The sequence below is a fragment of the Mixophyes fleayi genome, chromosome 10 (genome assembly GCF_038048845.1).
Source record: "Mixophyes fleayi isolate aMixFle1 chromosome 10, aMixFle1.hap1, whole genome shotgun sequence".
In the NCBI taxonomy this organism is placed as follows: Eukaryota; Metazoa; Chordata; class Amphibia; order Anura; family Limnodynastidae; genus Mixophyes; species Mixophyes fleayi.
This window is the reverse complement of record NC_134411.1, coordinates 5625926-5648586: the sequence shown is the minus strand read 5'-3', so window position 1 is coordinate 5648586 and position 22661 is coordinate 5625926. Positions and strand designations below refer to the sequence as shown.

The window sequence follows — 22661 nt, the reverse complement described above, 5'->3', positions numbered from 1 at the left end:
CCTCGTTTTCAATGCCAAACGGCTCGGTACTCGGATCTGCTAAGTTCGAATGTGTTCGGTTCTCAGGGAACCGAGCCTGAGCATCTCTAGTATAGAGGTTAATTATCTGCATATAATGAATGCAGGTACATCTATTAATATGTTAATTATATCTTTCCTTATAATACAGAAACATATCTAAACAGTGAAATGGATGGAACATCTCTGCCAAGGTCCAACCAACTTTTATTCAAGAATATTCAAGAATGTGTTATTAATGAACCATATTACTTTCAAAGCTGCCAGTAATTAAGTGATGCTAATTTCCAGGATCACTACTGATGTGATTAAGGCTCACATTCATTCATGCTCATGTAGAAGTAAATGCACATTGGTTTTTTTTTTACACAAAACAAATTTTCATACTGAGCATGCACACAAATAATGTGTTATCACAAGTCCCAATGCAGACTCAGGTGCATCTTACACGTACTACCTTGTACGTCATGAGAGGCTAAACGGGGGAGGCAAGAGGTAAGCCAAGTAGAGTACAGGCATATTTACATACTTGCTACCTTTATAGGGATTGAGATAAACATGTAAAGAGGAATACCTGGTGCTGGTGCTCGATTGATAAATATATATTTTATTATTTATATATTTGATAATATAGAATTTGTACCGATTCTTTTCTTCTGTAATTGAAAAGTAATAATATCTTTTGGGAACAAAAAAATCCCCCCTCCCAAAAGGGCTGACAGCAATAGCATCAATAGCCTAAGCTGGCAGCAGCAACATCAGGGGAGATGATCAGCATGTGAGGTCCACCCAGAAAAAGCTGCTACCAACACTAGGTTATGACAGGCAGGGCTTGTCAGGTTCTCCTGTCCTCTAAAGTGAAAACAGGACAGTGCTGAAAACATTGAGGCTCTTCCCACACTTCTGGAGCTAAGGGTGTGGTGTAATAAAGGGTTTATTTTTCTAAATTAATTTTTATTTTGATGGTGCACTTATGGTTCAAAAAAGCCCCAGCAACCCTGTTTTGGTAAGCTAGCACTTGTAGACCTACAATTGCCAGCATACCCATGCCTGTCAGGGCATGATGGCCCTTGTAGAAATGTTTGCACCAGCATTCCCTAAAATCCAGGTCCCGCTGGGACCTCTATTGATTAGTTATAGAGACTTTTGTGACACCATTGATGCAATGTGGTTAATTGACACATTTTGTATCAATGTTGCTTTTTCCAGACTTGTGGTAAGACTCCACTACTAGCAAATACAGAACTTTCCCACGCTCTGACCAATCAGAGCGAAACCATTTTGGTTCTGAGCCATTAAGGAGAGCAAAGCAAAAAAAGGAGTAAGATTGCTCCTGGACAAACAATGTTACAATGCAAGGGGCGCAAGTTAGTTTAATATTTTGCACATAAGTCAAATTCTGGCGCTTTTTCATGTAGCACACAAATACTTAATAACTTTATTTTTACACTGAAATATAAAGATGATCTAGGACATGCTCTACCCCAATTCTAAATCTATCCCCACATTTTAAACTCACTTCCCCTCCAATGCAACATGATTTTGCCCAGGTGCAAAGTAACTCTTTTTTTGTGCTTACTTTCCTTAATGACTTTGGGGTCTATCCATCAATAAGAAGAGGTACCAGCAAATGTGCATCGCTGCAAATCGCAGTGATGCATATTTATGTACCGCTGAAATGCATCACGCTGGAGCTACTCTGGACCCCCGGCGAAGTGACCCCTGTCAAGCGATTACTTTTTCCTGCTTACCTAGCACTGCTGTCTGTGAAGCCAGAGAGGCTTCAGTAGAATCCCATAGGAAAAGAGAGGCAACGCCATCCTGAGATGCTGTTACCTGTCTGTGCAATGCAAAGCTTATCAAAGCTTCATGCATTGCAGGATATCGCAGTCCTCATATTAATCTATGGGGACTAAGATGCTACACAGTATTTGTCTAAATGGAGAAGATTTCTGTGAAATCTCCTCCGTTAAGTATGTAATACATAACAACCATACGTAAAAGATGCAGAAACAGCCATTTTCGCATCTTTTAACTGTCAAATATGCTTGATGCATAGGCCCCCAGGGCCTTTATTTTTAATAGAAGCTAACAAATGGCTAAGCATGTCAATCGGGTCAAAGCTTTATCGTACATATGTTAGTTTTTTTTTATCCCAGTCGATTAAAAGCTGGAAGAAAGAAGAGGCCCCCCCCCCCCCCCATGGATTTAGGTGAACAATAAATTGATAAAAGAGGGTAAGTGTTGGGGAGTATTATTTTGAATAAAGTACATTGTCACAGTGCCCTAGGTCTATTTACCTTGGGAGCATACATTTTTTGTGGGCCCGATTCCTCTTGAAAATTCAACCCCATGCTGTGAGTTTTTATAGTGTCATCAGAACTGGCTGTCATAGCTTAGTGCTGGTAGAAGCTTCTTCAGGGTGACCACACACTCTGCATAACCTACAGCAGGGGCTCCCTCTGCCATGATGCAGTCCCAGGCTGGTTAGCACAGGGCTTTCCTAGGGATACCCAAATAAATTCAGGTCCCCTAAAGGTAACCATACTAATGCTCTTCCCAAATCCCTAGGCGGTGGGTGTTCATAGATGGTTTAAAAAAAATAAAAAAAATAAAAAAACTAAAATGCTATATTACATTGGTAAACTACAGGTCCCAGCAAGCTTAGGCTGCCATGAACAGCCATGGGTATGCTGGTGCTTGCAAAACAAGCACCAGCATACCCATGGCTGCCAGGGCATGCAGTTTCTTGTGGAACCACAAGTGCCAGCATGCCCTGACATCCAGAGCTGATGGGTCCTATAGTGCACCAATGCAAAATGTAAATAAAAGACCCCCCCTCATTTAAAACACATAATTTTATTAAAAAATATTAAAAAAACATTCATACTTACCAACTCTGTTCTTCTTTCTTCTGTATGATCCAGTCTTGTAAGACTTTTAATCCAAATTGAGTTAGTAAAAAAAAAAAAAAAAACTAAACTGAATTAGTGGTGCTATATAAATAGCTGCTACTGATGCTGGTGCTGATGATGATGATGATGATGATGATAATGATGATGATAATGAAGCTAGAATATGCTTGGCAAAAAAAACCTAAACTCTTATGCATCCCGCCGCATAATGCAATTCTAACAGCCGGCAAGTCTATTTCTAGCTTGGGGCTTGTGTCTCTGACAGCGTGAGAAAATGTAAACATTTTAAGGTTGGCATTGTGACTGTTGGCATTATTGTCAGCAATCACAATGTTGCCATTTTATCTGTACCAGGGAAATTTACATACCAGCATTTAGCCTGTCGCTTTTTCATGTCAGCAGGATAAGTTTACTTGTTACGTCAAGATTTCGTACCCAACCCCATGCAGCCTTATATGGACAATGTTACCACCCTTCACCCAAACCACAGTGGAGAGAGCAATTATTACTAAATAGAAAAATAAATATTTTTAATTATTTGCATCTTTGATTATTTTTTCTTACTTTCTGCACCCTCCCTTCTAGCATGTTCCTCAATCCACAGCAAGTGTATGGTTGGTCAGTACATGGTGCAATTACTATGTTCGTTACCCAGAATAAGTGTATTGTATTGTGAACTAGTGACAACAAAAGGCACTGGGGTGTAAACACAATAACTCCAGCCTTGCATAGATTTAAAGCAGAAAGAGGCCCATTGCTGACTGAAGGTTATTAATGTATGTTATATGTAGCAAACATATTTTATACAGAGTAGCATAAAATATATAAACATTTCAGTTTGTTTATTTAAATCTTTTTATTTGTAACAGCAAAACAAAACAGAGGTCAAAACACACATTTAAATCGTAATACAAAAGTCATATAAAAGGTGTCGTAACAAAGTATACAAACTGGTATCAAACCAAACGGCCAACCTACTGGGGTTATAAAAATTGTATATAAAAATAAAAGTTAACCTTTAGTAGTGTGACCATTCAGTATAAAATGTGTGATAAAAAAATTGTTGGGTTTTTGTGGAATGTAAATTAGGTAAATACACGGGGGTGGGGGGGTGCTTTAATATCAACAGGTAAAACAGCCCAGATGGGAAAACACTTATAATCAGAAGGGGAAGGGGTAGGGGAAATCAATATTACTAGAATCTCTTCAACTTTAAATAGAAATTGGGTCTCACGGGCCTAAAAGGAGTTAAGTTAATAAAGGTGAGATTGTTGAACAAGGGGAAGATTATGATGTTCACGGTTCAGTTTTTTACGGTTAAATATAGTAAATTTTCTCATGTTGTACTAGGCATTCGAAGGTCTCACTTATATTGGGCATTTAAAACCTGCTACAATTTACATAGTAATGAACGTTCAGTGGAAACTGTAGTTGCATGGGAAAACTCCACCCAACATGTTCACTAAGTTATGATAAATACAGAATTCTACATGCCTGGAGTGCAGTGTTCTCTTGATACGAAAGGTCTACCCCTAAGACTCCAGGGGTCCAGGGGTGCTGTCCTTACTGCAACTAGCGATTGCTTGTTTCAAACAGACAGCCATGTTGTTGGTGCACTCCCCCATAAACTATCCATTTATATAGATGGTTTTTAATTAATTAAGAAAACAATGTTGTTTATTTAAATCAAGACTTTCATAGTAGCGGAAGGGAGAGCAGCATTGGACCATTAGAACACTTGGTTAAACCTGCTGAAATGGAGGAACACTACACTTAGGGTACCAATCTGTTTTTTATAATAATTCTAATAAGCCCACTTAGTAGCCAAAGCAAAATGTTAGCTTTGTAGAGTTCAACTAATGGATTCCAGTAACAGGGGGACATACACAGTCTTCAGTGAGCAAGATTTTTCTTCAATAAAGAAGAGCCATAGGGGTCAAGTGGTGTCAGAAGTGTAGCCATTCAGACGTTAAGTGCCAGAAGAGTAGTCGTACAGAACCATAAGGGTATAAGGGTAGTCATACAAAACCAAAGGTCAAAACACAGGTAATAACCCAATAGAGTCAGGAGCACAGGTTCAGAGAAGCTAAATCACTGAGAAACTCAATAAACTGGCAATGTGTGGTTCTCAGAAAACTATCTCTATAGGCCTGAAACAAACTTCAGGTACTGGCAACTGCTTGCTAGCAGCAGGTCATTTAGGCTATTTCCTGATGCAGATCTACACAGATGTAAAAGAGAAAGTGTGCCGTAGTTGCAAAATGTGCCTATGGATCAGTGTGTAGAAGCTGCACCCAGAGCTAACAGTTTGTGTCCTGCAGCACCATATTCCTCCTCCGAATACTCAGTGTTAGGTGGCTTTAGAATCTCTGTGGCAGAAAAGTGACTTGGCCATTTTGGCAAAATTGTGGGACTTCAACCTGCAGCCTCTGTGTGCATAGAAAGCATATGAGACATCTGGTAAGGGTTTGGAATTGGTAAGATCTGAATTAGTAAGGGCCCTGGCACGAAAATAGCGCTGGACCATCTTTGGTGGACACTGGATCCGAGGAACACAATCTATATTTTATAACACCAACTAAAAGTACTTTACATTATTTTAGTGGAGTTATTCTTTAATGATTGTATGCTCAGCCTGGATGCATAGGTACCAGCCACCCCAAATTTCCAGGGACAGTTTCCAAGTGCTCCCAACAACTATTTGCCCAATATTTACTACTCTTTTTCTTGGTGACTACATGTCATTATTATTATTATGTTATTTTATATACCTGTATAGGCTTACCAGATCATACATGTTAATTTGGACACATGAAATATACATGTTGAATGGTTTCACTGTAATTTAGATATGCGTCATATATATTTCATATATGTCCCAATTTTTATGGTTGATCCGGTAATCCTTACACCGTGTAAGTTAATATTTTTGAGACAACTGGAATGTTATATAAAATTTAATTGTCTAAATGTGTGCTCTAGCTCTGGTAAGGATTCTCAACAGATGTTTAGTGGTCCCCGGAATAGGGTTATGTATTGTACTGCGGTCACTGGAATCTGAGTTGCGTATTATACAGTGGTCCCCAGAATATGGCCCTGCATTATACAGTGGTTACTAAAATATGATCTGCACATTCTATGGTGGGCACTAGAATACCAGCATCAGGAAATAAGAGGACATCATCAGCATAAAGAAGCAGAGAGTAAGAGGTGAGTACTCTAGGGTTGGGGCCTCTGTGTTGTCATATTAAGAGTAAATACTGGCATTATGAGCAGCGCTGTCATCAGGGGGTATGAAAGGTACCTGTATATATAGCCCAGGCAAACCAAGGCCAGCTTCTTCTCAAATTTTCCATACTCTATTAAGGCCCTCACTCGTTCTGCGTGAAACCCCGGGTTTGAAAACATTTCTGGGTCTGTGTGGCACCTGGGGGCGGTGGTTTTGGGCAGTCCAACATTATCAGAACCACTCCTGTCCTAAACAGGACCCACCGTTGCTGTACTTCCCATTGACTGGTCCATCCACTGGCACCAGCCACCAATAAGTTGCCTTCCTTTCTAGTCACACCCTTCTCCCTGTCTCCCATCCTCAACCTCCTTTCTCCATCTCTGTCATCACCTCTTCTCCTACTTCCCCTAGGCTATCTTGTCTGCTCCGTCCCTCCACTCTCTACACCTCACCAAGCCTCTCCACTCCCAATATACCTTCCACCATCTCCTCCAATGCTCCAGTCAGTAATCGCTATGCAATAATTTATTGCAGAAGAAGCGCTGACTACAGAGAGGGGTTAATTGGAAAATGCTGCCTCAGACAACAAAAAGAGGGCAGCACTTCACCAATTATGACAGTTGGGTATCATGTACATGGTTTTACTTCTATGCCAGACCACACGCATTATTTACACTACCAAAAAATATTTAACATAGTGTACAGAAAATGTATTCACCTTTATGCAGCAATAATTACATACTTTAACATACATGCCACATATATATTTTGAACATAACTTTTAAGTTTATATTTATTTGCTCTAATTTAACACTTAAATTGTATGACAGCCACACTAATTTCACACAATGGCGAGCCGCACGCTGCACTTAGTCAAGGGAATCGCACTGTGTAATGAGGGTTATTACCACTCATGGTCTATAGCATGAGTGGTCATGTGATGCTTGGGGAAAAATAGCAAATTATATATTACTGGGAGCTCCTGGTGGAATGTAAGTTTATTGCAGTGACACAGTTAAGATATGGGTGTAGTGTCTGCACTATAGTGACGTCTAATGTATCCGAAAAGAGCACAGTGTTGCGGTGCTTTGTAACAACCCAGCAGCAGATGGGTTAAGTGAAAAAGGGGTGGATTCTTAGGAACACTTCCCACTCACTTATGATTCATCAGCTGCTCAGCAGTAGCAGACATGGACCGTCTCTCCTTGTTGTTACAGCCGCCTGTCTTCTACCCGGTGTGTACGGGCATTATATGAGGACTATATATATGTTCTGTAATGTAGTAGGTACCAATCACAGGTCCGTACGTGTTATTATGGAGTGCAAAAAGTTAGCGCGGGAGGGCTTAGCACAATGTAAAATTTAAAGTTGTCCTAGATTAGTATAGGGGGATTTTTGCTAGGAAGTCAAATGCACAAGTGGCAAGCTAATACAGCAATATGCATGCAACAAAAAACATCGAGGTTCGAGATAATGAAAGTGTTTTTTTTGATAGGGTAATTAGCTAGCTACAGTATAAACTGAAATTAGTATTTATGTATCGGTACAGCTTTTTATTGGTTTGCTTACCTTATTACTGCATATCTGTATTTTCTACCTACGATATTGAGTAGAAGATATGTGAGCAATTTTGTTTTTGTGCATAAGGTATCTTGTACAGAAAACTTTAAAAGTAACTAATGATAATACTTATCCCCTATGGTGGAATTTACTGCCAAATCATATGGGTGAGAAGTTACAAACTATACTGCCCACATGCAGTCACATGACCTCCTCCACTATCTGTCTGACTGTACATCCATGAGACAACTTTTTGAAGTATTTGGGAGAGGTCAAGTTAACCCTCCCCACCCTATATGACTGAAAAATGGCATGTATAGGCATGATTAGTGGCAGCACAAATATTGGGGGTGCTCAAAGAAGTCTATGGGGTATATTTACTAAACTGCGGGTTTGAAAAAGTGGAGATGTTGCCTATAGCAACCAATCAGATTCTAGCTGTCATTTTGTAGAATATAGTAAATAAATAACTAGAATCTGATTGGTTGCTATAGACAATTTCTCCACTTTTTCAACCCTGCTGTTTAGTATATCTAGCCCTATATCTTTTACGAAGCCAGTGTCTTGCATGCTGCCAGTGTAGGAGGGATTAGGAGAATCCTGAAATCACTCCATAAAATGTAAGGGAGATCCCAAGGTGCAATTGTTAACCAAAAAGAAAGGAGAATAGCAAGAGTGTGTATCACCCTAGTATACAATACAAATAAACTCATTATAATTATGCTCACCTCATAAGATCTTAAAATGCATGAAATGAAATACCATTTGAATCTTGAGAATGTTGATGGTGGTTCTCACTTCCACTAGTCTGAGAAGTGGTTCTTGATAACCTCACATGAAGCAGGAAAAACACAGCATAGTGTGTTCTGTATAGAATAAGTGCTTTATTTAATATTAGGAGGTGCTCACCTGATATAACACATGGGTAAATCTTACAAGAACATCCTGTTAATAAATCTTTAGACTCCCACCAATTTAGAATAACAAACATCATTCTACTCAAATATGCTAAAATAATAATAATAATTTTATAGCCTACAGTAAACTCAACAATACCGATTGCACTCAGTCACTTGGTTTCAGAAGCTTGTAATAGATTTTGTGGGGCTGGTCACCTCCCAACAGTTCCCACAAGTGAAGTACAAGTGTTAGCCAAATCGCTTATTCTATACAGTACACCAGTGGATCACAAACTTTCTCAGTTAAAGGCATCCTTAGGGTCTCCATCATTTTTTCAAGACACCCTTAAGCCAAAATAATTACCAAGTAGTCACCCACCTTGCTTACCACCGGCTCTGGCCACGGCACCCCAGGGAGCCGTGGCACACAGTTTGGGAACCACTGCAGTACACTACGTTGTGTTTTTGCTGCTCCAGGTGAACCACTTCTCAGTCTGGTGGAAGTTAAAACAACCACCAAAGGACCCAAAGCCACTGAGCGATGACAAGTGGTTTTCCATTTCATGTGCTTATGAGGTGAGCAGGCTTATAATATGTTTATTTATATTGCATATAAAGAGAGAGAGAGACACATTATTGTTATCTTCATTTCTTTTCCATTGACTTTTGTGCTGGGGGTTCCCCATTACATGTTGTCTATGTGTATGTGTACATCACACAACCTCCCACCATAGCATCTTGGTACACTCTAGGTATATCTATCTAACATATCATCCAACTGTAAATAAGAAGTAATGCTAAAAGCCCTATACAAACAAATCTTATGTTCTGGAACTATTATATGGCCACAGGTTCCCTATGTGATTTCTAATACCCTTAATCAATAATTGCTGTGACATTTTATTTTGCAATGTATAATACATAAACAACGTGGACATCACCTGTAATAATTGTTGTAACAGTATTTTTTATTTACTTGTTAGCAGTCCTGTTACAGCTCTTGCATTATGGAGAGGAATTCTATTGGCCACGTTACTGCCAAAAGTTACGCGGCCAGCGCACTATTACTGATATTACGGTAATAGTCAGCATTATTACCGTTAATACGGTAATCTTTAACACTGGTTTTTGCAGAAATCAGAGTTAAAATTACCGTTTTAACGGTAATAGATTTAGTGCCGTGTTACTCGGGGTAGAATTGAATTTCTCCCTATAAGTGTAATATCTTTTATATTTTATGCCAAGTGATGTGCCCTCATATAACACATATGGCCATCGGCTTTGTTTACCTGTGTATGACTTACACCCGTAACATGTTTGTATTTTATAGCATGTGACACATTCCTTTTTTCTGTATCATGTTCTACTCTGTGTGCTTTGCCTCTACAGATTGTTCCCTATGTGTGCACAATTTTCGGGGGACTGCGCCAGGGGCGGATGATCCTGATACAGGGATGCGTTGGCATCAGTGCATCTAGGTGTGTGAGGGCATTTGGTTTGTTTTGTATTCTGTTACTTCTGTTTGATATTAGAGACAGATTCAGCAGCTCCAAAGTAGCTTCACAATAACGCTAATCCCTGTAGGGCAATGAAATTGCCTTACTGGTGCTGGTTGCATGCTAATGGGCACTAGTACTACAAGGGTATATTACTGATCACTTTTCCTACTGGCATAATAAAACTGGGCACTAGTATTACAGCTGGTATTACTACTGTACATATTACTGATCATCATCATCATCATCGTCATTTATTTATATAGCGCCACTAATTCCGCAGCGCTGTACTAATTCCACAGCGCTGAACTCATTGACATCAGTCCCTGCCCCATTGGAGATTACAGTCTAAATTCCCTAATATAGACACACACTCACACACAGACATAGACAGGGAGACAGACTAGGGTCAATTTTGATAGCAGCCAATTAACCTACCAGTATGTTTTTTGGAGTGTGGGAGGAAACCGGAGCACCCGGAGGAAACCCACGCAAACACAGGGAGAACATACAAACTCCACACAGATAAGGCCATGGTCCGGGATCAAACTCATGACCCCAGTGCTGTGAGGCAGAAGTGCTAACCACTAGGCCACTGTGCTGCCATCATCACTGCTACTTCTGTCATAATCAGTATTAATGATTCTGCATAGTGGTTCGATTGTTGCCAAATGTCCTCAGTTCTGACTGGCTATAATAACTGCAGGTAAAATCTTAATAGAATATTGTTTATTTTTTTCTTTTCCTAATTATTTTTTAAACAAGGGGCATGCAGTTTTGAAAGTTTAATATCGTTCCTCTGTCCTCCACTCCATAGGGTTTTATCAGTACTTCTGTACAGGACAGTAGTGTAAACATGTCTCCATTTAATACATTTCTCTTATTTAATTGGAATTTTTTTTTTTTTTTTTTATATATTCTTTTTATTTTATTCCATACAAATATGCAATTTTGAGATAAATAAAGAAGATAAGTGTTTGTTTGCTGGAGAAGAAAAACATTTAGCATAACCAATAGAAATTACATTTATACATAAAGTTTCCCCTACATAATGCATTTAAATTAAAATATAATTATTCAGTATAATATGAAGGAGGTCTTTGAGATTCTTAATAATTTGCCTGTGTGGCACTAGCACAATATCTGACTAAGCCGTAGTATCTGCATAGTTCCTATAGCTCAAGGTAAGATGGAAGGGGAAAGCAGAGAGTAGGGTGGGATCTGGCTCAGAGCCTGCATCGGGCCTGGGGCTCCAGTGTTCCGTCACCAGATAACAGTGCTAGCTTACACATTTTATTGAAATATCATGTAGCGAAAAAGTGTGAAATAATGGGAGTGGGGTTACCCGCTGGAATTGGGAAATAACAGAGAAAGTAGAGAATGCAGAAGCTGTCCTGGAGATGTGTTTTTCCAGGAAACTTTTCAAATATTAAAATGAGGGAACAGTCTGACTATGTAAGGCTACCTACACAGTGGCATTAAAATTCTCAATTTAAGATACCTTTTTAACACAAGTATAGCTGTGAAAATAAAAATTGTTATACCATTTTATGATCACCTCTGCGTCCAATTCAGTGCATCTGATGCACGTCAATGCAGTGGAAATCTTCCATTCCTCTTAGTGGGAGCTCATTATGAATTAGTTGAGATGGGGTTAAGAAAAGTTTACAAATGTGTTTACACATGCAAGAACGCATTGGATACATAAATGCAAACATTTTTACTGGTGTTATTCACATTGTAAACATCAGTGTACATGGCTTTAAGGGGTCTGAATGTAGGTATAGAATAAAACGCTCTTGTGGAGAGGTGTGGGGATGGCAATAAGGTGGAATACTAAGCATAGCACCCTGACAGATTTGAGTGGGTGATCATGGACATCTATGGAGACAAGAAAAGAGATATTAGGAGATTGGCGATGATTTCTGAAATTTATGTATAACTAATGAATCATCTGCACATTGACAGCATAGCAGTGATGTTATTTTGTATTCCTTGTGAGCTAGCAATAATTGGGCAGCTATGTATAGATCGGAGTTATGCAGTGTTGTGACCTATTTTAGTGTTATTCTGTGTGGCTCTGATCCATAGGTTCCAGGTTGATTTTCAATGCGGTTGCAGCACCCGTCCACGTTCTGATGTAGCCTTTCATTTTAATCCACGCTTCTCTTCTTCGGATGCATATGTAATCTGCAACACTCTACGCAAGGACCAGTGGCAAGACGAGCATAAATTTGCAGGGGCTCAGCTTCGAAAGGGGGAATACTTTGTGCTTCTCTTTTACTTTCTTGCTGATAAGGTCAAGGTAAGAGGCACGTGGATAGCCATGTGTTGTAAAGCGATAGTCTTCAAGTACGTGGTGCAGTTCTCTGCTGTGTGATGACTTTTTTTTAAATTATTCCATTCCAGGTCAGCATTGGTGGCCAGCACTTCCTAGATTTTCCTTATCGTTACCCTCTGTGCGATGTGGATACACTTGGGATTTATGGAGACGTCACAGTGAAAGAGATCTCCTTTCTGAGCAGTAATGCAAGTGTCAAGTGGATTGGTCATTATGGCGCTTATTTATCACCAGTATAATATTTGTTTGTAATTATTTTATAGTCCAATTTACTTTCAATGTTTTGTATGCTTTTCTGAATATATAATTATCTCTAATGATCCTTTTGTGTTTAACAACAGCCTTATCACGATGAAATGACAGATTACCCACTGTGTCAGGTAATGTACAAAATAATACTTACATAACACACACAATTACATTGAACATACATGTTTAATACAGTTTCAGTTGCAGTTTTTGGATTATACACAAGGTGGAGCCTGAATATCGTCAAAAGACCTGAACAATTCCTATGTGTCTGTAAGGACCAAATGTAGACATTTTATTGAAAAACAAGCTAATACCCAGGTTTGAAATGTGAAAGGACATTTAGTAACCAACCAACAGTTATTTCCTCATCTAAGACAATATTAGAACTTTTGCTTGTATGAAAATCTATTGCATCAAATATGTTGTAATAGCCATTGTACATAGTAAGGATAACTGAGTCCTATCTTCTGCTTCAGATAGATATAAACTAGAAAGGGGGTTTCCACCTCCCAGATCACTTTAATTTATCACCTCTTATACGCCTTCCAATAACTTTTACTAAATGCATTATTTTTTTTCTAGCTTTTGTGATTTTTTTTTATCTTTGCCTTTATTGCCCTGAAATACAACACAAAGTTGCTCTCTGATTACAATTATAGCTCTGACTGACAACACAATAAACACCCCTCTGCCTGATGATATAAATGCATAGCTGAAAACCACAAATGGAAGCCAGAAAGATAAGGAACTATATTAAATAAAAGTGTCCAATTAAAGTCATCTAACACATTGCATGTTGAACCAGCCCACCCATGTCAGGATTATTCCAATCTGATTTTGGATGTGTTATATTTTCTATTAAGGCAAAGCCAGTGGAAGCATTTCAATTTGATCATCATCATAAGCAGCAGCTATTTATGTAGCACCACTAATTCCGCAGTGTTGTACAGAGAACACACTTGCATCAGTCCCTGCACCATTGGAGCTTACAGTCTAAACTTCCTAGCATTAGGCACAAACACAGAGAGTAACTAGGTTCCATTTTGGTAGCAGACGATTAATTTACTAGTATGATTTTGGAGTGTGAGAGGAAACCACACAGATAAGGCCATAGTCAAGAATTGAACTCATGACCCCCGTGCTGTGAGGCAGAAGTACTAACCACAAATTCACAGTGCTGTCCATAACTTGATATGATATGATTAATCTAGAGAAACATTTGCCAGGGACACTCTGAATAAGATGTAAACACTTTTTGTTGGCATCTAAATGAACACAAGCCAGTGTATAGACTGTTTAAGGTCCCTTACATCTGATTCAGTGTAGAAACCTATTCTACACATGTCTTTGAGGTAGCTCAGACTTGTTTTCCATTAATCATCAGTATTTCCTGAGTGTTTTTTGTTTTGTTTTTTAGCCACTGAAACCTGGAAATGCAGATCTGGTAAGGATACCTTATTTAAAGTATGTAAAGAGCTGTGTTTGTTTGTTCTTTTAAGTAAAATATTCAATCTTTTATACTGCATGTCTATTAGCCACTAGTTTCAGGGTAAATCTTCCACCCTGTCGGTGCATCCAATTGCAGATGTTTCCTCAAATGTTGGCACCTACATGGATATATTGGGGACAGTTGTAAATCAAGAGTTTATAAACCCTTTTCTCAAGTAACACCTTAAACATGCACAAGAGGTTTTACATATTTTCTTTAGCCAGTGGTCTCATGTAATGGTCTAATTCACCGATGTTGGGCCATGTCCTCTCATCATAAGAAGTAAAACAATTGCACTCATTGCAGTGTAGTCCGGGCTATCCTCTGTGTGTATGCATGAAACAGGAGTAACTGAGCTTATATAGCAGGGGTGCACGCAGGGTCCCCCCCCCCCCGACCAAAAAAAAACAAAACAGAGAGAGAGCAGCTCCGTTTCGGCAGTGCTGTCCTATACAGCAGCCGCGGCGCTGCCAAAGAAGCGTCCGCGGCGGTGCTGTATACAATACAGCACCGCCGCGGACGCTTCTTTGACAGCGCCGCAGCTGCTGTATAGGACAGTGCCGATATGGTGGGCACTGAGTTAGTGCAGGGGGGGGGGGTTTCTGGAGACTCAGAAGCCCCCCCTGCGTGCGCCACTGTATAGATACTTTTTTCCAGCCCTATTAATTGTATATACTTCAAGTATGAAGCATCTTGCCCTGAGATTGGAGTCTGTGAAAGGCCACTACAGTGCTAAAAGCAACAATGATAAAGCTGTCTCCATATATTAAACCATATTTGTGGTATATAGGAACATGCAAACTCCCATGAATTTGTCTATGGGACTTGAGTGAGAGAATCTATAGGATAGAACTTGAGTTACCAGGTCAGCCATGTCAAACTAGACACAAAGTTTTATGACTGCAGGCAGCTAACAATGTACTTATATCTGATCTAATTCCATTGTATCCATCAAATATGTGTGATACTGTATTGTTATCCTGGCCATTAATGGATTGCTGCCTTTCCCAGGACACAACATGCAGCTTATACGTTCGTTTTTCTTGCTTAATTTACAATACAGCGACACTAGCACTAGTTCCCAGGGATGAGGATTATTGTGAAATATTTGAAATAGTGTATAGCCATTCTCACCTCTTTGTCTGTTTTACCCAGTTTGTTTATTAGTTTACTATGTTTGTCCCCAATTGTAAAGCGCTACGGAATATGTTGGCGCTATATAAATAAATGATGATGATGAAAATATAGAGGAAATACCATAAAGATCACTATATGCCTCAGAATGAGAGTATAGCATATAGATAGTTTATTGAGAATATTTGTATATACAACTTCCATAGAAAGAAAAAGAATGCCTGCCATTATAAAGTTTGTGTCTACCCTTTCACATGGATAAAACCATATGACGAGCATTTTTCCATATATTTAAACAGTTTATTCGTACTGTACTGGGAACGGGACAAATGTAACATAATGTTTCTCTCCCTTCACAGCAGAAAACTCCCCTATCCAAGCCTTTGCCCTTGGGCCTGTCTGAGAGTCACATGATTACTGTTCGCGGTTTGGTGACAATGAACCCAGATGAGTCAGTTGATTTTTATTATTTTGTCTTCATGATAGAATATTTTTCTGTTTTAAGCATGTGTGTGTCTGTGTCATGCAACATTATGTGGATTTCTAAACCATGTAAGAACAAGTAAGGAACTCTGTTATCATTTATTTGTACGTACATACACACACACACACACACACACACACACACACACACACGTTGTATTTTGGAAATGGTTTTCCAAATCCTAATGATGATAATGCAGATATTTTTTTTTTTTTTAAACATGCGCTTAGTTGCTGTACTAGGACATACATTGTGTTTTGTTTAATTTCAAATTCCAGCAATCACTTGCATTGTAAGTAATGCACAGAGTTCCTTGTGCATAATACTGTATAGCTGTTTGAACAAAATATTATGTTTTTCATGACAAGGATAGCACATTACTGAAACATGGATTGTATTGTATTCTAGTGTTTCACGTTAGTTTTTCCTAAGGAGTAATAAGTGTTTATATGTGCCATCACATTAATTCAGAAATGTATATGTAAACATCGCCTTGTCTTCCAGAATGTGTTGGGCATTGTATTTACATTTGCTATGTAGTTTAGTGCCAGATAGGCTGACCAGACACGTGCTGCTATATGGCTTGTTTGCTTGTATTCCCCCCACGTGTCTAGGCTGCAAACAGTCAGTTTTCACAATTTTATTGGGTGATGTCCTTTTGTGTGTGGTTGACTAGTATAAATTCGCCACTTGAAATGTAGTCCTTTGTCACCAATACTGAATGGCCTGATCTGTATCACCTTGGCCCTTGTCTGAGATAACTAGTCAAAGTTCTGAGTGTTAGCTGTCAGTGTTGAATGACTGCATATCGCTTAATTATTCATAAGCGTTCTCAATATCTCTTCTATCCAAGTCAATTTGTATGTTAGGTTTAGTGGCCTTTTAAAAAGTGATAATTGGACAAATATAAAGCTTGATATATCACTATCATTTATTGGCAACTGACTTGAAAATGCATGTACGGCCTTAAAAAGAATGTGCTGCCCTATGGTAGTCCAGTCAAAATAGATTGGATTATCATCGGGCATGTTGAAAAATACAGTCAGAAAATGTTCACATCCTTCTCCATACTGTATGTACTTTTTGAGTCTTACCCTTAGAACCCTCCCTCTATTTCCCTTCCTTTGATGTTTACATTATCCGTCTATTCTCTCCTCTCCATCTTCGTGTTGCTGTCATTTATCGACCCTCGGGTCCAGTTTTTTAAATTTCTTAACAAACTTTGCATCTGGCACAATTATTTCCTATCATTTGACCTGCTTGCTCTCATATTGGGTGATTTCATCATTCCCATTGACAACCCCACTGTTCCTGCAGTCACAAAACTTATTTCACTACTTTAGTCTCTCCCAGTTGACGTCCTCCACCACTCACTTCGATGGACATTCCCTTGACCTTGTTTACTTCCACTTTAGCTCCATCTCTAGTTTTTCCATATTGGCTTTTCTGCTCTCTGGCCACAACCACCTTTCCATTAGGTTCACCCAGCGTTGTACTGGTCTGCCGGGGAGCTGGGCTATACCCAGCTCCCCAGCAGGGGCTATACCCCGATAGGCCCCAACGTTGGGAAGCCACGCCCCACCCGGTTTGTTGTTCTGAGTGCCAGGCCAGCTGATTGAAATTGGAGAGAGCCCAGATGTGACTGCGGCTCTCTGCACATGCGCCGTAATGTCATCGGTAGACGAGTCATGTGGGAAGAAGAACCACCCACAGAGGAACTGGAGTCGTCCTGCCGCCCAGAGTAGCTACACGCAGAATGCAGGAATCATTGCTGAGAAGGTTAGTACATCGCGCAGCTCAGCAGCAGTCTGTCATTCTGCATTGTATAATTTTATTTTGGGAGGGTTTTTTAGTTGCTCTCTTTTATAATACAAACAATTTTTGTTACTACTGTTTGTACTTTTTTTTGCATGTATTAATTTTACAACCTGTTGAGCCACAGTTTTTTAGATATTCTAATATCTCAGCAGTCTTCATTGCAGAAAATTACTGTGACGTGATCCTGTTTTAGAAAGTCTCACATATTGTTACCAGTGGAAAAAATCAAATATTATGCCAATAAGCCTCGTTTTATAAGAGAACACAAATGCAGTGACTCCCTGGTGTAATGCAATAGACTCTCTACAGTGCCTCCGAGTAGGAGCTTGTAAGTGAATGATTGTTGCCATAGTTACCTAGAGTCAATACATGTTAAAACATGTTTTAAAAATATGTTTCTAGAAAGGGATATGGATAAATAAGGACATTGGAGAGGGGAGAGAAAGAAATGTGGCATGCAAGATGAGGCAATAAGGGCATGTGAGATGAGGCACAGTGTGAAGGGGGGCCAAAGGCAGCAGGGCAGAGTGTGAAGGGGGGCCAAAGGCAGCAGGGCAGAGTGTGAAGGGGTCAAAGGCAGCAGGGCAAAGTGTGAAGGGGGGCCAGGAAAAGGGGGAGCAAAAGCAGCATGGAGGGCTCAGTGTGATGATAAGGGGGCACAGCATGGTGATGAAGGGACACAGTAATGTGTGTGGTAGGTGGTGGCTAACTAATGGGTGCTATTTTGCTTGTGGGGTGATAGTGGGGTAATTTAATTTTATAGTGGGGACTATTTAAGGTGTGGTGATTTGGGGGCTATTGAATGTGAGGCTGAGTTTGAGGAGCATGATGTCTATTTATTAACTGTGAATATGAATTATTTAATGGCAGTGACGTTTGCGGGACATAGGTATATTTATTATACGTAAATTCTATTAATTTATTGCTGGAGCTGTTTGGAGGGAGGGAAGTCGGTTTATTTATTAAATGGGAATACTATTACGTTAATGTTGGGGCTGGGGAAGGCCTGAGTATTAATTGTGGATCCTATTGATTTAACGCCGGGGCAGAGTGGAATTTTTTAAATGTACCCATTTTTTTTCTCCAAATAGGGCCCCCAACATTCCAGGATCCAGACAAGCCGCAACTAAAGAAACCAGCAGCCGCAGGTGGTGAAAGTGACAAGAACAGGTAGGACAGTCTGTCAAATGTTCTGATTCTAGTGGTACAATCCCAATTTTTGGCGACTGTTCTGCCAAATCTAAGGGGCAGGTCAAGACTGTGTACTCTTTGTGTACATACTGCATTCTTTATGTACTACACTATGGTGCTAGCTGTCATTCGTGGGCTGACCACTCTTCCCCTAGTGTCTGGTCTCACCTCTATGATGGTTGACCACACCCCCTCTGGTGGGCCTATAGCTTTGCAGTCCCCCAGTGGGCCCTTCATGCCCCAGTCCGACACTGGGTTCACCTCATTGTCTCTTTCCCCACACCCAAATACACAGGAACACAATGACACGGAAATACTCTAGCAACCCCATGCATTTCTCATTTTAACTAAAATAACTACTCTCTCCTATAAGTACCCTGTCCTCCCCCGATCAGGCTGCCTCTTTCTACAACAAAACATTCACTTCAAGAAAATGCAGCTCCAGCCACCAGGTATAGTCTCCGATGATCCAAACGCCAACCATGGCACAACAAATAGATCTGCTACTTGCAAAAGTGCTTCCATACCTCTGAGCGCAACTAGAGTAAATCTTACTCCTATATGGACTTCCTTCACTATAAATTCATCCTCTCATCTTACAACACTGTCCTTTTGATTTGAATAGCAAGCATATTTCACTTCTCTAATATTAAACCTGTCTTCTATCCCCATCGCTGCTTTGTCACCTTCAGCACACTTCTCTGCCCACCAGCACCTCCTCCTCCTTCCTCCCTCACAGCCTGTGGATGGAAAGGTTTGGTCACATGATCCATTGTGCAATATTCATATTGAATGAACTCGAACGTTTTAAGTTTTGTGTGTTTTCTTTGTTTTTTGTTGCTGTTTTTTTTTTTTTTTATTAAATTAAATGCTGGCAAGCTAAATTTAGCATATTCTACACAACCTTCCTCCAGTACTTGTCATTTCAGAGCTGTGTGCAAAATAATGTCTTTATTTTTGTAGGATTTCTCTCCTGTTGAAATCTAAAGATGTTATCCCTTTTAAACTGACTGCCAATTTCAGAGACCAATCATTGTGCTATAATTATTTAATGGGACAGTCATGGGGAGAGCCACAGACAATCCAGACTCCTTTTTTTGTGTTCGCTGCAGAGAGATATTTTGAGGTAAGTCTCATGGTATACAGGATCCACATTTAAGCACTTTAAATGTGTTATTCAGTTCATGAAAAGTACATTATCCATATGATTACTTTCAGTGGTGCAGTCCGCAACAATGCATTCTGAAACCTCAACGCTACTTTGAAGATTTGAGAAAACATTTTATTTTATTGTCCCCACAAACTACTGGATCTGTGTCCAATATGGCCATGCACATGGATACCCACATTTGGAAAATCCAATAATTTGGTGGCCAGGTCGAGGGACCAAGTGCCATGAGGCCCAATTAATGTATTGATTTTTTTATCACGCTTGGCTTTCTGTGGATGTCCACACCTTTCGTTAGCCAGATTGGCAGATTTAGACCAAATTGACTGAAATTGCCATGTGCTTGGTCCACATCATCATCATCATCATCATTTATTTATATAGCGCCAACGTATTCCACATTTACTCAGTAGACAGCCACCCCCACTTAAGAGGTGATATTCCTCTCCCCACTCCTACTCATGTGTGATATCCTTCATACTTTACCAGTAAAGCTCATTTTTTCTATTTTGCACTTAATCCATTTGTCAATATTTACTGTTAAACAGGTCAGGTGTATGTGTTTTATTACTAATTGTAGTTAAATGCAAGTGTAGAGTCAACCAACTTGTTTTTCTGAGTCAGAAGTTCTATTTGGAGTTATGATATAGTGTTTGGTAATCCTCAGACTTTGTTAGAACAATCCTCTAACTTATTTTAAACAAAATGCAGAACGCTACAACAGTGCCAAGCAATTTTAATGTTGGATATCTCAGACATGAGGATACCCTTATTTTACATCAAGCAGAATTACAAGGGACCTACATTATAAAATGGTGTTCATATTTTTCATTATATTTTCCTTTAATGTTGACAACTCAGTACTCCTCTTCTTCTTTCAATTAAGATACTCATTCTTCTTGAAACTGGGGCATTCAAGCTTGCAATTAATGGGACCCCACTGGGTGACTTCTGTCCTCCTGCACTGGACCTGAAATCCATTGATGAACTGCAAGTTAATGGCAGCGCCATGCTGTATACTGTACAGTGCTGACAGCACTTCTGGTGCAAGCTGATGGATACTACCGCTTCCCTAATGTGTCATGAAGACATTGGAGACTTGTTACATTTGTGCACACGTGGGCCCTGAATTTAAGCTTGGATCTTCTAGCCATGAAAGCTTCCTGGAGAGCACTTGTAACTTTAATTCCCACTCTTCAAGAGACGTTAACACTGTGTATTGTTTACAACTAAATTCTTCCATACAACACTGTCAGAGGTCATTTTGTTACCCACTTTTTTGTACATATTATTCATTCATTTGTGTGTCATTTTTTTTCTGTCTCTCTAATTAGACATTGTACAACTGTGGGCTCTGTGAGGGAGCTATTTGTAGCTGATAGATAAATAAGGGCATATATTTGGCACCTTTCCAAATTATACTGTTCTTTTCTTGAATATTTTTCTTCTCTTGTAAACTATAGACATACCTTTCAACCTACCTGTTGTTTACAAGGAAATATTGAAATATTATTGTGCCAAATACTATGGGAATGATACGTTCACCCATAATCCCCAGTGCCTAACTTCTGTTCTTCGTCTGTAATCGGCTGACTACTTGGACCTCTTTATGATCAATATTATTCATTACACATGACCTGCTAAGAGTTGTTGAGCAGACATCTAACAAATGCTACCTCTAGTTTTAGATTTGATGTGTTATGGGAGCTGATGCATCTCTTCTTTGGCTATAAGACCAATTTTCTGACTAAATCTTGTACGTTTCATAGTCATAAATGTATGAAAGTGACAAGTTAGTTTTTCTTTTTTTCTTTTTTTTTGGATTTGCCAGCAAAGCCATACGATACATTTTTTTCAAGGTCACTTAACTAATCCAGTATTTGGTTGATAAAGTGGGAAGCATCAATAAACCATACATTTTGTGGATAGGTTGACTTGTGTGGCACACACACGGACTTATGGCATGGAAGTAGTTAAGTTTTATTTCTGCTTTGTCACCCTGTCCCCAATTCCCAGTTAATCATACCTAATCGGCTCTGTGCTCCTTACACGGCAGCAGGATGGACAGAATGTGTTGCTTAACCCTTTCACAATCTAGGTTGCATGCATGAATGACAAAACCACTGTTCAATGGTTATATAGTAATGCTACAAGCCTGCATCATAACAAACATTATGCTGTTATCTATGAACTCATTTAGTATTTTTTCATACAAATGTTATATAATTTGTACATTGGATATGAATATGTATCTTGTTTGGTAAGCGATGCGTTAAAACCAGTGTCATGGTTGGATTACAGTTGTGTTTAATCTTTAAACTGCTGACAGAACAATCTGTTTTATTAACTAAATCTCGAGCTGTCTTGTTGTGAAAGTGTCTGTCTTTACACATGCCATATCATTGATGTTTCCTGTGTCCTTTTACAGTAATGCACATCGATTAGACTCTATACCTTATGCCATTTGTGAAGGTGGCAGACCTTGTATTCAAATGCTGTGCCCATGTTAATAAATTAGAACACAATCATGTTGCTCATTTAATTAAAGCCGTTGCCTCAGTTTACCTCTTTAACCCATTATGCAAGGAATATGGGTGACATATAGAAAAGTAATACGTTAGAACTATGGTATATAGATTAGGAAGGCCGATACAAGTGATGATTGAG

At 39.4% G+C, this 22661-nt stretch overlaps 1 protein-coding gene across 2 annotated transcripts; it reads left to right on the top strand.

Annotated features, from left to right (window-relative positions):
- The first annotated feature begins 7318 nt into the window (after positions 1-7318).
- LGALS12 (galectin 12) lies at positions 7319-22519 on the top strand. 2 transcript variants are annotated; one of them, XM_075187736.1, is made up of 9 exons: positions 7319-7397; positions 10011-10099; positions 12209-12422; positions 12527-12646; positions 12800-12838; positions 14128-14154; positions 15696-15784; positions 19790-19952; positions 20881-22519. In XM_075187736.1, exons 1-9 carry the CDS (start codon positions 7353-7355, stop codon positions 21025-21027), a joined length of 933 nt encoding a protein of 310 aa, XP_075043837.1. In that variant the 5' UTR covers positions 7319-7352; the 3' UTR covers positions 21028-22519. The 2 variants fall into 2 exon arrangements, with proteins under 2 accessions (XP_075043837.1, XP_075043836.1); XM_075187735.1 differs by having other exon boundaries at positions 15693-15784.
- The last annotated feature ends 142 nt before the right edge of the window (positions 22520-22661 follow it).

Coding starts and splice junctions, on each gene's coding strand:
- LGALS12 (XM_075187735.1), top strand. CDS start 7,353: ATGGACCGTCTCTCCTTGTTGTTACAGCCGCCTGTCTTCTACCCG. Junction 12,839..14,127: donor CAGATTACCCACTGTGTCAG/GTAATGTACAAA, acceptor TTTGTTTTTTAG/CCACTGAAACCTGGAAATGC. Junction 14,155..15,692: donor AACCTGGAAATGCAGATCTG/GTAAGGATACCT, acceptor CTCCCTTCACAG/CAGAAAACTCCCCTATCCAA.